This window comes from Sminthopsis crassicaudata, chromosome 1 (assembly GCF_048593235.1).
Source record: "Sminthopsis crassicaudata isolate SCR6 chromosome 1, ASM4859323v1, whole genome shotgun sequence".
Lineage (NCBI taxonomy): Eukaryota > Metazoa > Chordata > Mammalia > Dasyuromorphia > Dasyuridae > Sminthopsis > Sminthopsis crassicaudata.
In genome coordinates, this window is record NC_133617.1 from 6758300 (window position 1) to 6776042 (window position 17743).

General features: G+C 43.8%; 2 gene segments (V, D, J or C); both read right to left on the bottom strand.

Annotated features, from left to right (window-relative positions):
• Positions 1-2671: 2671 nt before the first annotated feature.
• Positions 2672-3163, bottom strand: LOC141542970 (immunoglobulin lambda variable 7-46-like). The segment is given in 2 exon segments: positions 2672-3003; positions 3096-3163. Coding segments are annotated over 2 exon segments (375 nt in total).
• A 5196-nt stretch (positions 3164-8359) lies between these two features.
• Positions 8360-9924, bottom strand: LOC141543033 (immunoglobulin lambda variable 7-46-like). The segment is given in 3 exon segments: positions 8360-8409; positions 9450-9758; positions 9851-9924. Coding segments are annotated over 3 exon segments (402 nt in total).
• Between the last annotated feature and the right edge of the window lie 7819 nt (positions 9925-17743).

Consider the following 17743-nt stretch of genomic DNA (forward strand, 5'->3'; position numbering starts at 1 on the left):
TTCTCAGTGGACAGAAGGTCCTGGCAGCTGAGGGAACCACCAAGGTCCATCTGCAAAGACTTTAGTTGATGGAAGCTTATTATAGTGGCTATCTTAGTGGAGGTTGGGAAACCCAAGCTGGGTGGCCCAAGCAAGTTGGAATGGGGGCTGGAGAAGCAGGGCAGATCAGAACCGGTGGAAGCTGGGAGAGCCTAAGGTGGCTCAGATGCAGTGGGGGCTGGGACAAGCCTGGATCTCCTACTGGAATTCAAAGGGATGCTATTGGACCAGAATTTGTGAATCAAAGACTCTGGTATCCTGGACTGGGGAGGATATGCCTCAGCCAGGAGGGGCTGGCAATCTCAAAGGATCAATAGGAATAGACTTTTTTACAGAGACCACAACCTGCTTCATTATGAAGCCATGAAAACAGTGATGCTCAAACTAGCTTCTGAGAATCAAGACAGAGCAGCTATTTCGAACATCCAGTGTCTTTTACTCTGGGACCTTCAGGGTTTTTCTGTAAGAGGCGCTTTTCTCTCAGATTCTCAGAACTGTTTGTATCTCTCCCAGGGTAGTGTTGCCAAGTAGCATTGGAAAAGCCTTCCAAGTCTAAGATGGAAGCCTGGGGACCAGAGGCTCAGTCTCTCCCCATTGGCTAGCTGCTTCCCTGATGTCCAGAGATATACCCATGTCTCCCCTTACTGAGCAGTACAGCCAAGTTCCACCAATGGATCCTAAATAAAGTTGAGCCTGCAGGATCTGTGCCACAGGACTTCAGGGCCTACAACTAAAAGTGGGCTCAGTGCTGCTGCAGTCTGGGAAATGGGGCAAGTTCACCTGCAGAAGTTATTAGCTGGAATGTTCTTCTCTAAAATAGAATGTTCTCTGGGAGCAGGTTTTCTTTTCAGTTCAGTAATTCCATTCAGATTCAATAATTACCTCAAATGCAGCCAGGGCTTAAAGTCCAAATCCTTTATCCTCTTCTTCAAAGTCTTATCTCCTTCACTTGGGGCTCGGCTAGTTTTGCTTAGAGCCCTTCTTTCTTCTTGGTTCTGAGAGCCTAAGCTGCCTTCTCTGGCTTGTGAATCCCCTCAACGGAAACCTGGCTCCTGAATCTCCCAGAGTCCAAAGGTTTCTGCTTCAGTCTCCAGCCACCACAAAGGTGCAAAAGGGAATGAATCTGTATCCACCTCTGAGAGTGGGCTGGTCCTCTCTGACTTGTGAATGTCCTGCACTCAATCCTGGTTGAGGCTCCTGGCTTATGTATGCTCTCTTAAAGGTGTGAATCTTGTAGAACTCTCATAATTACTAAGCACTCTCTTAGTAAAGGAGAGAACTGTTAAGTGCCGTGCTAAATTAGACAACTGACTTAGCACCTTGTAAGAATCCCAACATTTGGCAATGGGTCAGAAGCAGAAACTGGGCTCACTTCCACAAGACCCTTTCAAGAAAACTCTAGAGGTGACAACAGAGAAAGATGGCAATTGGACACGGGCAGACCAAATGACAGATTCCTGAAGATGAGCAGAGATGGGTACATTTATGGACATCAGGGAAGCAGCTAGCAAATGGGGGGAGACTGAGAACAAGTGAGAGAGAGGGGATACTAGAGAACTGGAGGTGCTGGAGAACGTGGAATGGGATCCCATTTGCATTGAGAGACCTTGGCCTTGACAAGGAGAAGATTCTCATGGGAGACAGGGCTGAAGGTGGAGGTAATAAGAAAACTGCATGAGGAGGGAGAAGTTGAGTAGGTGGGAATCAGAATAAACTCCCAATGAATCAATTTTTCAAGAAACTTTGAGTCCAATGCTAGCTGAGGGAGGCAGGCATGAGAAACCATGAGAAGCTTGAGGAAAAAGAAGATTTGGAACAGCTCAGGTAGAGTGTGAGATTTGGAATCTTTTGGGGAAGAGAAGGGTAATTGGTTGGTTGCAGTGAAGATCCACTTGAGATCAGAGGACACCATTTTAGAGGAGATCCAGTCAGCAGTCCCGTGCTTTTATCCAGCTTCCCTCATGTTTCTGCAGTGAATGGGGAGAAGAATCCAAGCCTGGGAACTGGCAAATTGTGTTCACCCATGGGGGAAAGGAACAAGTTCCACAAGGATCACAGATAGCATAGAGCTGAACTGGTTCACCAGGGGGTTGAGATGGGGAGAGGAGAGGATGGTCGCTGCTGGGGTAATGGCCTTGGAGAGAATAAAGCCTCATTCACCACCTCTTCTCATCCATTCTAGAGTTTTTCTGAAAATCATGCTGAATAGACTACTTGGATGGCGCCATTGTTCTCATTTGAAGGGATGCCCTTCTCTGGGAATGAGGCCCTGCTTGAAGGCTCCTCCTGCTTTAACTGCCAGTGCCTTGCTCCCTAGCTCTCAAATTGCCACAGAAATGAGCGCTGTTGATGAGGATGACATGGGAATGGAGGCCTCCAGTTGTACTGAGCTGGGAGGTTTCAGAAATTGTAAGTGTAACAGGGGCTGTCCCCACCATCTGAGGGCCAATCTCTGGAGACCTCCCTCTCAAGGCTAATCTGAGAAATATCTCACAGGCCAGGTCAAAGGAGATGGAAATGAATGGAGAGCCAACCTTAGTGTACCTAGGCACCAAACTGGGTATCTTAGGGATCAAGGGTCATCTCTAATGTGGCATTTGTGTGAGGCAGAGGAAGTTTTTGTCCCAGTTCCTCATCTGAGCTTATCACTGTGAGGCTGTGTAGCACTGTTGTACCACAGCATACAGTAATAGTGAGCCTCGTCCTCCGGCTGGGCGCCCTTGATGGTGAGGGCAGCTTTGTCCCCAAGGAGGGACCCTGAGAACCGGGCAGGGACACCTGGTACAAGCTTGTTGGTATCATAAATGAGAGTCTTGGGAGGCTGGCCAGATTTCTGCTGGATCCAGTAAGGATAGTTCCCAGAGGTGACGGCCCCTGTGCTGGAGCTGCAGGTCAGGGTGACTGTCCCTCCTGGGATCACAGTCAGGGAAGTCTCCTGAGTCACCACAGCCTGGGCCCTGCACCCTGAAACAATCAGCACAGACACATGTCAGAAATAGAAACACGCCCGGCTCACCCCTTTTTCTCCCCAAGAGCCCAGACAGTCTGTCCCCAACCTGTGCCGAGAGTGAGCAGGATGAAGACAGGAATCCAGGCCATGGTGTCCCTGCTCTCTGCTTCCTGGGGCCCAGAGCTCAGGCCCAGCTCCCTCTTATCCCCCTCCCCATCCTGGGAGGGTGGAGCATTCATTTATGCAAATAACTCTCCCAATTGCATTTGCTGGGGCCTGGGCTGGGACTCCTGCTGGTTCTGGAGTTCCTCTTGAGATGGCTGGTACAGACTGTGGCCTGGCCCTCAGGTTCCCCCCTGGGCCCAGCTGCAGGGGCAGCTCAAAACACTCAAAGCCAACTCTGCCTGTGGTTTCTCTGCTGGGATCCTGTAGCCACAGCAGTCCCACAGCGCCCCCTGCTGCACCCAAGCCCTCAAGACATCTCCAGTCAAAAACAAACAAACAAACCCAACAACAAAACACCAAGGATACATAACTAAGTGTATAAAACCCTTTGCTTCTCCTGCAATGACGATGTAAAGAGAGTGCAAATGGCCACATTTCCGTGCTCAGGATTATCTCCAGCAAGGCCAGCTAGCTTTCAAGACAAAGAATCATAGACATTCTTCTTTTGGGACCTTCTGATCCCTTTTCTCCATTATTTAGGTCCAGTACAGCCCTCCTTTAATTGGGGGTGAAAGAATTGTGGGATTTGAATGACCCACAGTAGCCCATCTTGTGACCCAGTTCTGAATCTCGGCCACTTTCTGTCCTGTGAGAAAGCTTTATTTAATTGTGGGAATTGTGAGAAAACCTATTGCTTTGTTTGACACTGTCCCTTCGGGCTGGGAAGCTGGACTACTTCTACCTGCTCCTTAGAGATCTTTAAATCAGGGCATGGGTTACACTGACCAGAAAGATCTAGAGACTGATGCAAGGAATTTGTTCATCATGATGCATCTTAAGAACTCATGTGGCCTAACTAAAAATGGCCCCCATTGCTCATTCAGTTACTGTTTCCATGTTCCATTGATTGAATTACAGATACTTGGGAGGGAGTGGGACACCTCTTTTTCTGACTTCAGAGAATTTATTCTATTAGACCATGACCTTTATGCCCATTAGAAATCAGGATATCTAATCATATATTCTGGTTTACATCTTGTTCATGGTTTTCTGTTAACCCATAAAAATCTGTCTCCTTCTGCATTTGATGTCTGGTGGCAAGCTGAAGAGCTTCATTATACAATTGGTGTGCATTTCTCTATTGAGCAATAGTTCAAGCCTGTATTATTTCAGATTTCACCAATGACAGGAAGAAAGACATGTGGCAAACTTTGATTTCCCTTATTTGGTGCTAAATCCATTGAGACACCCAGTGATTCTTGAGCCACAGCAAGAAACCAGGAAGGATTAAAAGAATGAGTGATGCTGACCTGACAGTAGTAAATCTGAGATGATTCACTTCTCAGTACATATGGAACAATCTGGAACCAGCTCTGGTGTACTTTTCCTTTTTTAGTTATCTTTCAGCCTCCCTGTTCTCAATAATCTAGAATCTCTGGGTTTGGGCCAACATGTTACTTAGGGGATTCATTTTGGGGTTTCTTTCAGGAAGTAACGGGTGGATCCTTTCTATTTTCTCCATATCCTCTTGTTCTCAAAGATGAAGAGTCTTGATCTGTAATGTTTGGCTTTCAAGTAGCAGAAGATTCTTAATTTTCAGTTTTTCCATTTTTCAGTCCTTTGATGTTATTTCAGAATTATTTAAATATTTCACAATGTCATTGGTTTAGTTGTGCCCATTTACGTTTTCAATGAGTTTGTTATTTGGAAAACATCTTTCAAGTTCTCTTTTCTCCAGTGCAGCATTAAAATTAAAGTTGAGGGGTTCCCAAGTTCCTTCCCCTTAGCTAGCCACTTAAAGATTGATGTACTTCTGGATAGAGTGCAAAAGTCAAAAAGTGTCAAAAAGATGTGAGTTCAAATCAGACCTCAATTAGCACACAGCAAGTGCTCATCAATGCTTTATGGATGTGTTCATACAATTAGAATCCTACAGGGCAGGTTCCAGCTTTGCCACAGCTTTGTTGCCCTGAGCTAGTTGGTCACTGGGACTCAAATCTCATCACCTCTTCTTCTCACTCTCTTGTGGTGGGAGGTATACTCTCCTGCAACCTGAGCTAACTGGGGGCTGACACTGAAGATAAGCAAGGAATCAGGCAAATGTTAAAGGCAGAGTTTTGTCACAGAAGACAGGAGAGATAGCACAATGTCTGGAGAAGCTCTTCTCATTCAACTGGGGTTTATGATCCAACTATGGGAATTCTTCAGTCTGGACTTTCATCTCCTACTCAGTTGCCAAGAGAATGGCCTCTATGGGTTATAGACATTAAGGATTGTTTCTATTCTATCCCTCTAGATAAGGAGGATATGAAAAGATTTGCTTTTTCAGTGCCTAGTGTTAATTTGGCTGAGCCTTATAAAAGATATGAATGGACAGTTTTGCCACAGGGAATGAAAAACAGCCCTACTGTGTGCCAAATGTATGTTGCTGCTGCTCTTGCTCCAGTAAGAAAAGCCTTTCCAAAAGTAATATTGTTACATTATATGGATGATATTTTGGGATGTGCACCTGAGGAACAAATGTTAGAAGCATTTCTACAAAAGACCATGGAAACACTAAAATACTACAAACTGCATATAGCTACAGAAAAAATTCAAAGACATGCTCCTTTTCAATATTTAGGATATGAAGTATATCCTAAGACACTCACAGCTTTCTTTAAGAACAGAGAAGTTGAACACCTTAAATGACTTTCAAAAATTAATAGGAGCTATCCAATGGATGCATCCAGTGTTAGGCTTAACTACCAATCAACTACAACGTCTATATGACATTTTAAGGGGAGACAGTGCTTTAAATTTACCACGCCAGCTTACAAAAGAAGCACAAGAGGCTTTGAGAGAAGTTGAACTGGCTTTATCCAATGTGGTTGAAAGAGTCACTCAAAAACCCTTGGAAATATCAGTTTTTGCTACAAAAGAGGCACCCACAGCAGTCCTTCATCAAGGAGACAGTGTGATTGAGTGGGTGAACCTCCCAGCACAACCAGAACAAAGCCTTACTCCTTATCCAGTGCTTGTGGCTAGGATTTTATTAAAGGCTATTAAGAGAGTAACACAATTATCTGGAATAAGTCCTGAAAAAATATACACATTCTATACTAACGCACAAATTAATGTATGCTGGGAGACCATCCCAGAATGGCAAATTTTATTGGCCACCGCTCCAAATTTTGCACATGGATCTCCATTAAAGATAACCCGGCTACTTCATAATGGGCAATGGATCTTTGAAGAAAAGGTTCTAAGGTTCCTCTTAAAGGACCAACAATCTTTACAGAGTCAAAAAGTGTCAAAGAAAATATTTGTGCTGTATACTCTCATGATTTAACCATAAAGAGAGTAGTCAGGACTCCTTTTCAGTCCACTCAACAGAATGAATTATTTGCTATCATGCTAGCTCTTACTTATTACCCAGGAGACGTAAATATAATTACTGATTCAGCCTATTCAGTAGGTGTAGTACAAAGAATTGCCACAGCCCAAATAAAATTTGCAGCCTCTAATATTTATCAGCTCTTTAAGGAACTTCAAGAGCAAGTGAGAAAACATCCAGGCAAGATTTATATCTTGCATGTCCACTCACATAGTGGACTTCCAGGTCCCATTTTTGATGGAAATTCTAAGGCAGATAGCCTTTTAACCATGTTAGCCAGTAATCCTTTATTTCAGGAAGAACAAGAATCTCATTCTAAATATCATCAGGCTGCTCGAGCTTTACGTTTACAATTTGGAATCACAAGAGAGGAAGCTAGGAGCATAGTAAAAAGCTGTACAGCTTGTCTTCCTTTCCACGCTCCTACACTCCCTCCAGGGAAGAATCCTCATGGTTTGAGACCCAATGAAATCTGGCAAATGGATGTGACCCATTATAAATCTTTTGGTCGTCTATCTTTTATCCATGTTGTGGTAGACACCTTTTCAGGATTCACATTTGCAATGCCAGCAGCAAAAGAGACAGCCCGAGTGGTCACTGAATTTCTTATACAAGCATTTGCAATTATGGGTGTGCCACAAGCAATAAAAACAGACAATGGACCTGCATATGCGTCCAAACATTTTACACACTTTTGTGCACAGTATAAGATTTTACATACCACGGGCATACCCTTTAATCCTCAAGGGCAGGCAATAGTAGAGAGAAGAAACAGAGATATTAAGACACTCCTCCAAAAACAAAAGAAAGGGGGAGCCACAGGTAACCCTAGAGAACTTCTAAATTTAGTTCTCTATACCATTAATTTTCTAATTTTTGACAAAGATGCACTGGCTCCGGCAGACAGGTTTTATAACCCACCAGAAGGGCAGTGTCCAGTGCGAGCAGCTCCACTGTCCTTAGATAATTGCTAGGTGATGTGGAGATATCCAGAAAGTGGTGAATGGAAGGGACCAGATAGGTTAACTGCCTGGGGGAGAGGGTTTGCTTGTATTTCTTCAGCAGGAGAAGGAATCAGATGGGTGCCAACGAGTCATATTCGCCTTGTCCATCAGAGAGAGACAGAAAAAGAGAAAGACCTCAAAATAAAGGAGAAGATCTAAGAAACATCTTACACCAAAAGAGCATGGCTAATAAAAAGACTGTTAAAGAACTTTAAAACCAGCAGGAATCATTGGATTTCCTAACACAAGATGAGAGTAACGGACAATGGACTTATGGACATTTATAAATTTTCAATTTATGATTATTTGATCATGTTATTTGTTATATACTTCTAGCATGTATTATGTTACTATGTGCTTATGTAATTTATGTAATTATGTGTAATACCTCCCATATTGATGGATTTATGTTTCAAGGTCATGACTATCCTATGTTCTAAATCAAAAGAAAGGGGGAGATGTTAGGATTACTAGGTGAGAACTCAGGTTGACTTGACAGTTCTCTGGCTCAAACCTGTAAAGGGTGTTTACACCTTAGGAATCCTAGAAGGAGCAAGCTCATTGGTTGAAGTGCTTCTTCCCAGAGAGGATGGAGAGATGGACTTGGAAGTGAGAAAGAAACCAATAGGCAAGGAGACATGGGAGAAAAGTGAGAGTGAGGATGGTAGAGGGAACAAGCTGCTAGAAAATATTGAATGGAACGGTATGTGCTTTTACAGGGTTTTCTCTCATTAAGGACAAGGGCAACCTTATTATGGGAGAAAGCAGAGACAGGAATAAAAGGCATCTGGGAGCTGTAAGTATAGGGCAGGATAAGAGGGAGCTCTAGGCAAATGGCTCAGAGCCTTGAGTGAAGGTGGAGACCAAGTAGTCACCTGAGAGGTTAAAGGGAATAGGGAGACATGGGAGGTTTGAGGAGAAAGAAGGGAGGAAATGCCTCTGTGGTGAGTTTGATTTTGAATGGTTTGGGAGGGGCAGAGATGAATTTGCTCCAGTGAGGATGTATTTTCCATCAGAGAAGATCATTTTAGAATCAGCCAGGTCAGCTCAGTTTCCTGGTACCTGCAGACACAGTTGACAACATGTGAGTAGGAGCAGAGGCAGAGAATGGTGGGAATCCTCCCCATCTGGCCTTTGGTCATTGTGACCATCCATGGAGACAAAGAGCAAGGGAATCAAGATAGAGGAATAATTTGGAGAATACAGGAGTTAAGATAGGAAAGAAAGAGCAGCCACAGACATAATGACCTTAGAAAGAATTCAGGGCATGCTGGGAGGTCATCAGCCACTTCTTCAGTGTTCCATTCAGGAGATTTCCCCAGAATCTGTTTTGTCAGATTGAACACTTATACCTTTATCCAAAGGCTCCCTGTCTCAGGGAAGGGGGAAATGGGGAAGGAGGCAGAAAACCTGAGATTCACAGTTTTTAAAAATAAAATTAATATGGTATTATGTATAGTGGGGGGTTGAATAAAATATTATTTTTTAAAATCTGCCTGCCAAGTGTCCTTTCCTGGGAAGGAGACTTTCCTGAATTCTCACCCAGTTCTAGATCACTCCTCCGTTGGTTTTTCTAGCCCTTAAGGTCCTGGTAACATCACTGGAAAGAGCAGCACTGCTCTGGCTGGCTTCCAAAGGGCCTGCCTGCAGTGTGTTGGACAGACAGGACGGTTTCAGAAACCCTCTGTAGGTAACACAAGGTCTGCCCTCTCACCACCGGGTCTGCACCCATAGAGGGCGCACTCTCAGGCCGGACCTGGGACAGGCCATCAGGGAAAAGGACACTGAGTGAATGCAGAGCCATCCTTGGACTGGCCGGAACTTGGGCTTCCCAGAGACCTTGGAGCAGCCTCTCTCTCGGGGTCCAGGCTCCTGCAGAAGGTTTTTGTCTCAGTTCCCCATTTGTTTCTCTCACTGTGCCTAGGACCACTATAACGCAAGGCACAGTAATAGTGAGCCTCGTCCTCAGGCTGGGCCCCCTTGATGGTGAGGGCAGCTTTGTCCCCAAGGAGGGACCCTGAGAACCGGGCAGGGACACCTGGTACAAGCTTGTTGGCGTTGTAAATGAGCCCCCTCGGGGATTGGCCAGATTTCTGCTGGATCCAGCAGGGATCGTTCCCGGAGGTGACGGCCCCTGTGCTGGAGCTGCAGGTCAGGGTGACTGTCCCTCCTGGGATCACAGTCAGGGAAGGCTCCTGAGTCACCACAGCCTGGGCCCTGCTCCCTGAAACAATCAGCATGTCAGGAACAGAGACAAGGCCCCAGCTATGAAGCTCACCCCTTCTCCCCCCAAAGCCCAGAAAATCTGTCCCCAACCTGTGCAGAGAGCCAGCAGGATGAAGACAGGAATCAAGGCCATGGTGTGGATGCTCTGCTTCCTGGGGTCCAGAGCCAGGACCCAGCTCCCTCTTATTTCCCCCCCCCATCCTGGGGGGCTGGGCATTCCCTTATGCAAATGAGTCTAAAGTGCTCTTGCTGGGGCCCTGAGGGGGGACTCCTGCTGGCTCTAGTTAACACTGAGCTGGATGGGACAGCCCTGGCTCTGAGCTTACCCCCCCCCCAGGACCCCGCCAGGCCCCAGCTGCAGGGCTGCAAGCTTCAGGAGCCCTCAGGGCCATCTCTGCCTGTGCTCATGCCCTGCCACAAGGTAGCCACAGCAGTCCCACAGCGCCCCCTGCTGGAGCCAAGCTCCCGAGCCAGCTCTTGTTACTCAGAAATACCAAGACTGGAGTATTTCTGGCAGCCAGCTGAATGTGCCCGTCCCTGTGCTTCATGGCTCCTTCTCTTGGGCCTGTGGCCTTGGCATCCCAGCCTCTGGACACAGTTCTGGAGACCAGCCCAGCCAGCCAGTGATCAGAGCCCAGGTCCCTCCATCCAGTGACATCAGCACACCATCCCTGACCAATATTTCTCCATCTCCAAATTGTTTGCTTGTGTAATGCTGGAGAAACTGAGGCAAGATAGAGAACAGAGAGTATTAATATTTTATTTGAAAGGGAGAGATTCACTGGGACCAAATGTGATAAGTTCGAAAAAAGAGATATTTCAAGATAAAAATAATTAACAGGAAATTCTTGTCTGAGGAAGGGTTAAAGGAGATAATTTGAGATACAAATGATTAAGAGAAATTCCTGTCTTATTTACAAATATCTCCAGAACCTCTTAGATAACATCTCTGGTCAAATGTTGTTTTGATGACTCTAGTTATGTATAAAAGGAAGTTCTAAAAAATGGAATCCTTGCACTCAGTGTACACCAGCCTTGTGCCCGCCAATGGTGTCCCCTTGCCAGGCAGTGTGGCCTTCCTGGACGCCAAATGCCGGTCTATCCCTTTACTATCAATAAAGACTTTTGTTTGATACAGCATTGAGTAGCGAATTCATTCGCTACCAAACCCACCCTTGGTTACTCTGGGGAAGGAGAGAGGTTAATCAGACCCAAGAGGAGAAGAGCTGATCCATCTCTGCTTAGAGCCCCAATTTAGTCTTCATTAAAATGGATGCATGGTTTGGTCCCAGGGCTGAATGAGTCTCTCATCTCCAAGAATCCAGCGTCCAGCAGCCAATGGGAGTTCTCAATGACACAGTTATACACAGTAGCAGGGGCTGGGGTCCAAACTCTGGTGAGTGGGGATCTCCAGGCAGGAGCCATCAACTCCTCTCTGACAGGTTGGGGGGCAGGACCATACATTCTAACAAGCTGGGAGGGAAGAAAATGTCTGGCAAGAAACAGAAGGTCTGGGTTCCTCCTTTCTGAGTTTACACATTGACAACCTTAGAGCAAATAGTCCTGAGTTATACCAGTCTTAATGCACCAGAGGGGAGTTTGCAACTAAGGGGATTGAGGCAGAACATTTAAGGAAACCAAGAACAATTTAGGGAAACTGAGACAGAACAATTAGAGAAATTGAGGCAGGACCAATTAGGGAAACTGAGTCAGGACAATAAAAGGGTACTGTGGCACAACAGTTTTACCATCTTGTCACCACATAAATTCTTCTCCTGGTTCTGTTCACATCACTGCATCAGTTCATACAAGTTTTCCTTCCAAGGTTTCTCTGAAACAGTCCCTTTCCGGGTCCTTACAGGACAATTGTATTTTATCACATTTATCCTTTCATCAATTATTATCCATTCTTCCAGTCAAGCTCTCACTCCTGACCATCCCTAAAACAGCTATAAATATTTTTGTAAATTCTTATTTAGAATTTATGTTTCTCAGGACTCCTGCCACCATGAATCTATCCTCCCCTCTCTCCTTTGTCTCCTTTTTTCCTTTAGAAGGAAATGTATTTCACTGGGACAGAGAAGGGGCCAAGGTCATGGGGTAAGGGCTGAGCTTGAAGATCCAACCTAGTTATTCACAGCTGCTTTTGTGTACCCTCTTCTGGGCAGTCATCCTCTGTCCTTTCTTCTTATACTGTTTCTTGAATACCCAACCTTTTATTTTATTTTATTTTTTACCTTCTGGATGCTGGACACATTATTCTCTGTGTGAGGGATAGAAAATCCTATCCAAAAATGACTACTCAGAGATCTCTCAAAGTAAAAAAGGCAGAAAAGTTGTTTATTTAATAAATTCTCATGAGAACGAGCAATTCCACCATGAGGAGGGAAAGAAAGAAAGCTCACGGTAGAAGGGCTAAAGAACTAGGAGAAGATATGCAGTTTTTATAGGTTTAATTGCAAAAGGATTACATCGTGAGTTTGGGGAACATTAAGGGGTAGGTGCCCCCCTTTAATTGGATGCTATTATTCATGCCAAAAACAGCAGATTCCCTGATTCTGGGAGGAACCATACATCAGGCAACTAGTTGTCTAAACATTGATAACTTGAACAGCGATAAATGTCATCATCTTGGGTTAAATACATGTATCTAAAATCTAAGTGAATATTGGCTAATACTCAACATACTTATGCAGGTCACAGAGACCTAGGGAAGATAGAATACAGAAAAGGAATTCAACATTCTTGTAAGTTCTTCATCTTATCTTACTCCACACAGAATGTATGATGGGGGGGGGGGGGGGACATGTTTTATACATATTAAGGGGAAACATGTAGTGGGCATATCAGAAAGATTATAATCTGGATGAAACAGGTCAATCTGTTCTCTGAAGGGAGGAGCTGCACCACACAAGCAAGTATCTGGGTTCCCCCACTTCTGTACCCAGGTCTCCCTCTTCCCAAAGAGGAGTGGGGCCCATTTCTGGCCAGAAATGTTAAGGTTAAGTTTCCTTAAGATTCTTCTTTAATAAATTTTCCTAGATATCTGATTTTCAGTATCAAGAGTGTTATTTCTAACACATTCTTCCAGCCTGTTTCCTGACTTTAAATTTAAAGTTAAAGCTGAGCTCTGCAGCACTCCTGGAAGGAATTTTGGGGCTCATTTTGTTGCTGCTTTCTTGGGGCACTGAGTATATTATCTTATTCCAGGATCATGGGGGCAGGACAGAGGCCTAAAAGTTTTTATGTTCACAAAGTGGTCTGATCCAGGGTAAAATCAGATCATTTCCCTGCTGCTCTGAGCTCTATGAGTTTCCCACTTGGATGGGAGTCTATGCAAAAGTAGACTGTGGCTGGACTCTGTCCCTGTCGGCCACCTAGTAAGCTCTGCTGAATGGCTAAAACTGGCAGACTTGTAGGTTTCCATTGATTCTGGGGCTCCTATCCTCCTTACTCCACTGCAGGCTGAGTTGGACAATGGAAGCAAGATCCAGCTTTCCATCAGAGGTCTGAGCCACATCCTTACTTCTGCACTCTTCCAAACTTCCTTGTTTACTTATCCAGGGCAATTCCTCTCCTTCACACGGATTCCTTGGACTCTGGCTATCTCACCGGGTCTGGGTTAAGGGTGATTCCTTTTAGGCCTCTGTCCTGGAATAAGATACTGTGCTCAGTGAAGGAATGGCACCTGTGACCACAAGTTTTGGCTAATCTACGTGAGACATGCTGAAATGTCCGGATGCATCAAAGGGTGTTACTGCCAGATTATGGGAATGTTTCAGGGAGTTGTATCTTCCAGGAAATACTAATCTTGCAATCATGAAAAGTTTCAAGGGGCTGTTTTCATGATTTTTCATGATTGCAAGATTTACTGGAACATACAAAACTTGTGGTCACATGTGCCATTCCTTTTTCTCCATTTGGCATTAAGGAATGTAACCTTTGCCCTATCTCTTGCTTTTGTAATTCCCACCTATGCTATAGAATCCCCTCCCCTTTGTGATTTTAGCTTCTATAACCCCCCCCACACACACACACACACTTTTCCTATTGCTCAAGATCATTTGATTTGGGCAGCATGCCCGGGCCAACATGCTGGCTGATAACAAATCTCCATTTAAAATTAATAAACGTTTCTGCTCTCGTTTTTGGCATAACAGTATCAGAAAGGTTGTAACCCAGAAGAGAATGAACCAATCCAATATGAAGTCGGAGACTGTGCCAGACTAACTAGTATAAAACTTCTCTTACTTCCGTGCTCCACACTCCCTCTTCCCAAAGAGGAGCAGAGCCCACTTCTGGCCAGAAACACGAAGACAATTCCTTAATATTTTTCTTCTTTTTTTTTTTAATTTTTAAAAAATTTTTATAATTATAACATTTTCTTTGACAGTACATATTCATAGGTAATTTTTTTAAACAATATTATCTGTTGTACTCCCTTCTGTTCCAAATTTTTTCCCTCCTTCCCTCCACCCCCTCCCCTAGATGGCAGGCAAACATTCTTTTTTTAAAAATATTTTTAAAAATACTATCAAGAGTGTATTTCTAATAAAATGGATCCTATGTTTATGATGGAAATGGAAACAAACCATCAGAATTTGGCCTTGGCCAAACATATATTACACATGTAGCAAGTTGGAAATATAGATGATCCCCACCAAGATCTATCCAGTCTCTTCCATATAATGGTCCATCTGTCGGCTTCTGAACTCCTTTTCTTACTCTTGTTCTCCCAAGATTCTAGAGTTCTAGTTCTAAAGTTCTCTTTCAATTATGTATTTCCCATAAAGAAATTGGAAAATATTTTCCTCATAAATTGTTTTTAATTGATGAAAGAAGTCTCCTCTCTAATTGCTCTCGGTTCTCTGTTAGGATTACTAAGTGAGAACTGAGGTTGTCTGGATAGTTACAAGGTGAGAACTCAGGTTGACTTGGTAGAAGGAGCAAGCCCATTGGCTGGGGTGGTTCTTCCCAGAAGCCCTTGCATTATCCCACGCCCATTCTCTGGGAGAATAAAAGAGAGAGCACTGTGCCTGAAGAGCAGATCGGCCTGAAGAAGGATAAGAGTTGGAGGAGATTCAGAGCCAGGATTCAAGAAGAAGACTCTCTGCATAACATCAGGCCTGACGGGGCTCTCTGCAGGAAGGGAAGTCACTTCTAAGGACAAGAGTTAACAGCAACTGCCTGGGGACAACGGTTCATTTACAGGAAGAAGAATCTGTCGGAGAGATTTGAGTAGAAGACACAGCAGATCTCTTCCCAGAGAGTGATCCGGCAGCTTCTGGAGACGACAGCTCGCTACAATTGGCGCCCAACGTGGGGCCAGGACTTTTACTTATCCTGACAAGAGGAGCTAGACCAGACCTTTGCAATTTGGCGCCCGAACAGGGACAGACACAGTCCTGATTCCAGTGGAAAAGCTTCCAATCTAGATCTCAGTCTCTCTGACCCAGAACCGTGAGTAACGAGGAAACTTTGTTAAAGATTAAGTGAGCGTGCTAATAGATAAACAAGGAACTTAACTTGTTAAGGGCTAAACCAGGAATCTCTTTATAGTGAAATGGGGCAAACACCTTCTGTTCAAGGAAAATGTTTAGAGAGCATCATCAAGGTTATGAAAAGCCAAGGCTTGATTATAATTTTAGAGGAAATTACTGAACTTTTAAGAACTGTGAAGGTCATATGTCCTTCTTTTTCTCTGGAAGAAGAATTGGATCCAGATGAGTGGAAATTAGTAGGAGAGCAATTAGGTAAACAGTACAATTACCTTTGTGACATTTTACCATTTGGTTCCAGACCAAACTCAGTTTCCAAAGATACAATTCATACCTACAATTTAATCCAAATGGCTTTAAAAAATGTTATTCTAAAGGAAGAGATGAAGGAGCAAAATGGGGAGGTGTCAACTAAACTAGGTGAAAAGGATGAATCAGATAACAATGAAGTTAAGTACAATTCTGAGCAACAGCAACAGGAGCACCTCCCATCTCCTCCCTCAATTAACCCTTCAGGGGTGGAGCAAGAAGGAGGAGAGGAAGAGGCAGAAACACAAACAGAATTGTCTGTGAAGCAGTCTAAGCCTATGACAAGATTAGAAAAAGCATTGGTTAAAGCTAAGAGAGAAGGACAGGATATAAGTGATTTTATACATGCATATCCTGTGATTGAAGAGATTGACTCTGTAGGTAAAAAAAGGAGAAGATATGCACCTTTAGATTTGAATAAAATTAAGGATTTGAAAAAAGGTTGTACCCTTTATGGGGCTACATCAGCTTATGTCAAAATGTTACTAGATGGATTGTCTTATGAAGTCCTAACCCCGAATGATTGGAAATCCATAGCAAGGACATGTCTGGAACCTGGAGAAAATTTATTATGGCTTGCGGAATTTCATGAATTATGTAAAATTCAAGTCAGATGCAATTTGGAAATAGGAGTTAACACACAATTCACTTTTGAGCACTTAGCTGGTGAAGGTCAGTATGGAGAGAATTCGGAACAGATTAATTATACCATGACGATATATGAACAAATTGCTAAGGCTGCAATAAAAGCTTGGGGTGTCCTTCCTGGACAGAAAGATCGTGGAGAGGCTTTCACTAAAATACAGCAAGGTCCCAATGAACCTTTTGCAGATTTTGTGGGACGTTTGCAAACTGCTGTCAAAAGAACTATTGGAGAAAATTCAGCTACAGAAATAATGACCAGACATCTGGCTAAGGAAAATGCCAATGAGATTTGCAAAAGAATTATATGGGGATTAGACAAAGATGCTCCTTTAGAGGAGATCATAAGACGCTGTGCTACAGTGGGAACAAATGCTTTTTACACCCGGACAATGATGAACGTGGAAAGACAGGGTCCCTCCTGGCAAGGGACTTCTAGAGAAACTCGGAGATGTTTTCAATGTGGAAAAATTGGGCATCTAAGAGCTCAGTGTAGGTATGGAGATACAGTGAGAAGACAGGGTGAGAGAAGACCTAAAACCCCATGTCCAAAATGCAACAGAGGACTCCATTGGGCATCAGAGTGTAAACTAATTCAGGGAAATAGGATGAGGGGCCCAGATCCAGGGCCCCAGGCAAAAAAGACTTGGGGCATGATGGCAGCTGATGTTACACCTAAAGAGCCTTTAGAAGGTCAGGACTCTGATTTGATCAACCAGCAGAAAAGTAATCACATGGTAGAAAGGGATTACCTGATAAGTCAGTCAAAAGGCAATCAGATTGCAAAAATGGATTACACTTGGGGAGAATACAGGCCTTTTAAACCAACAGGGCTGTATCCAGTGCAAACAACTCCGATGTAATTGCCAGATGATGAGAAGAGATTTAGAAAGTGGTAAATAGAAGGAAATTAGATAGGTTAACTGCCTGGGGTAGAGGGTTTGCTTGTATTTCTTCAGCAGGAGAAGGAATCAGATGGGTGCCAACGAGTCATATTCGCCTTGTCCACCAGAGAGAGACAGAAAAAGAGAAAGACCTCAAAATAAAGGAGAAGATCTAAGAAACATCTGACACTGAAAGAGCATGGATAATAAGAAGACTGTTAAAGAACTTTAAAAACCAGCAGGAATCATTGGACTTCCTCACACAAGATGAGAATAATGGACAATGGACTTATGGACATTTATAAATTTTCAATTTATGATTATTTGATTATGATTATGTTATATACTTCTAGCATGTGTTATGTTACTATGTTACTATGTGCTTATGTAATTTATGTAATTATCTGTAATACTTCCCATATTGATGGATTTATGTTTCAAGGTCATGACTGTCCTATGTTCTAAATCAAAAGAAAGGGGGAGATGTTAGGATTACTAAGTGAGAACTGAGGTTGTCTGGATAGTTACAAGGTGAGAACTCAGGTTGACTTGGTAGAAGGAGCAAGCCCATTGGCTGGGGTGGTTCTTCCCAGAAGCCCTTGCATTATCCCACGCCCATTCTCTGGGAGAATAAAAGAGAGAGCACTGTG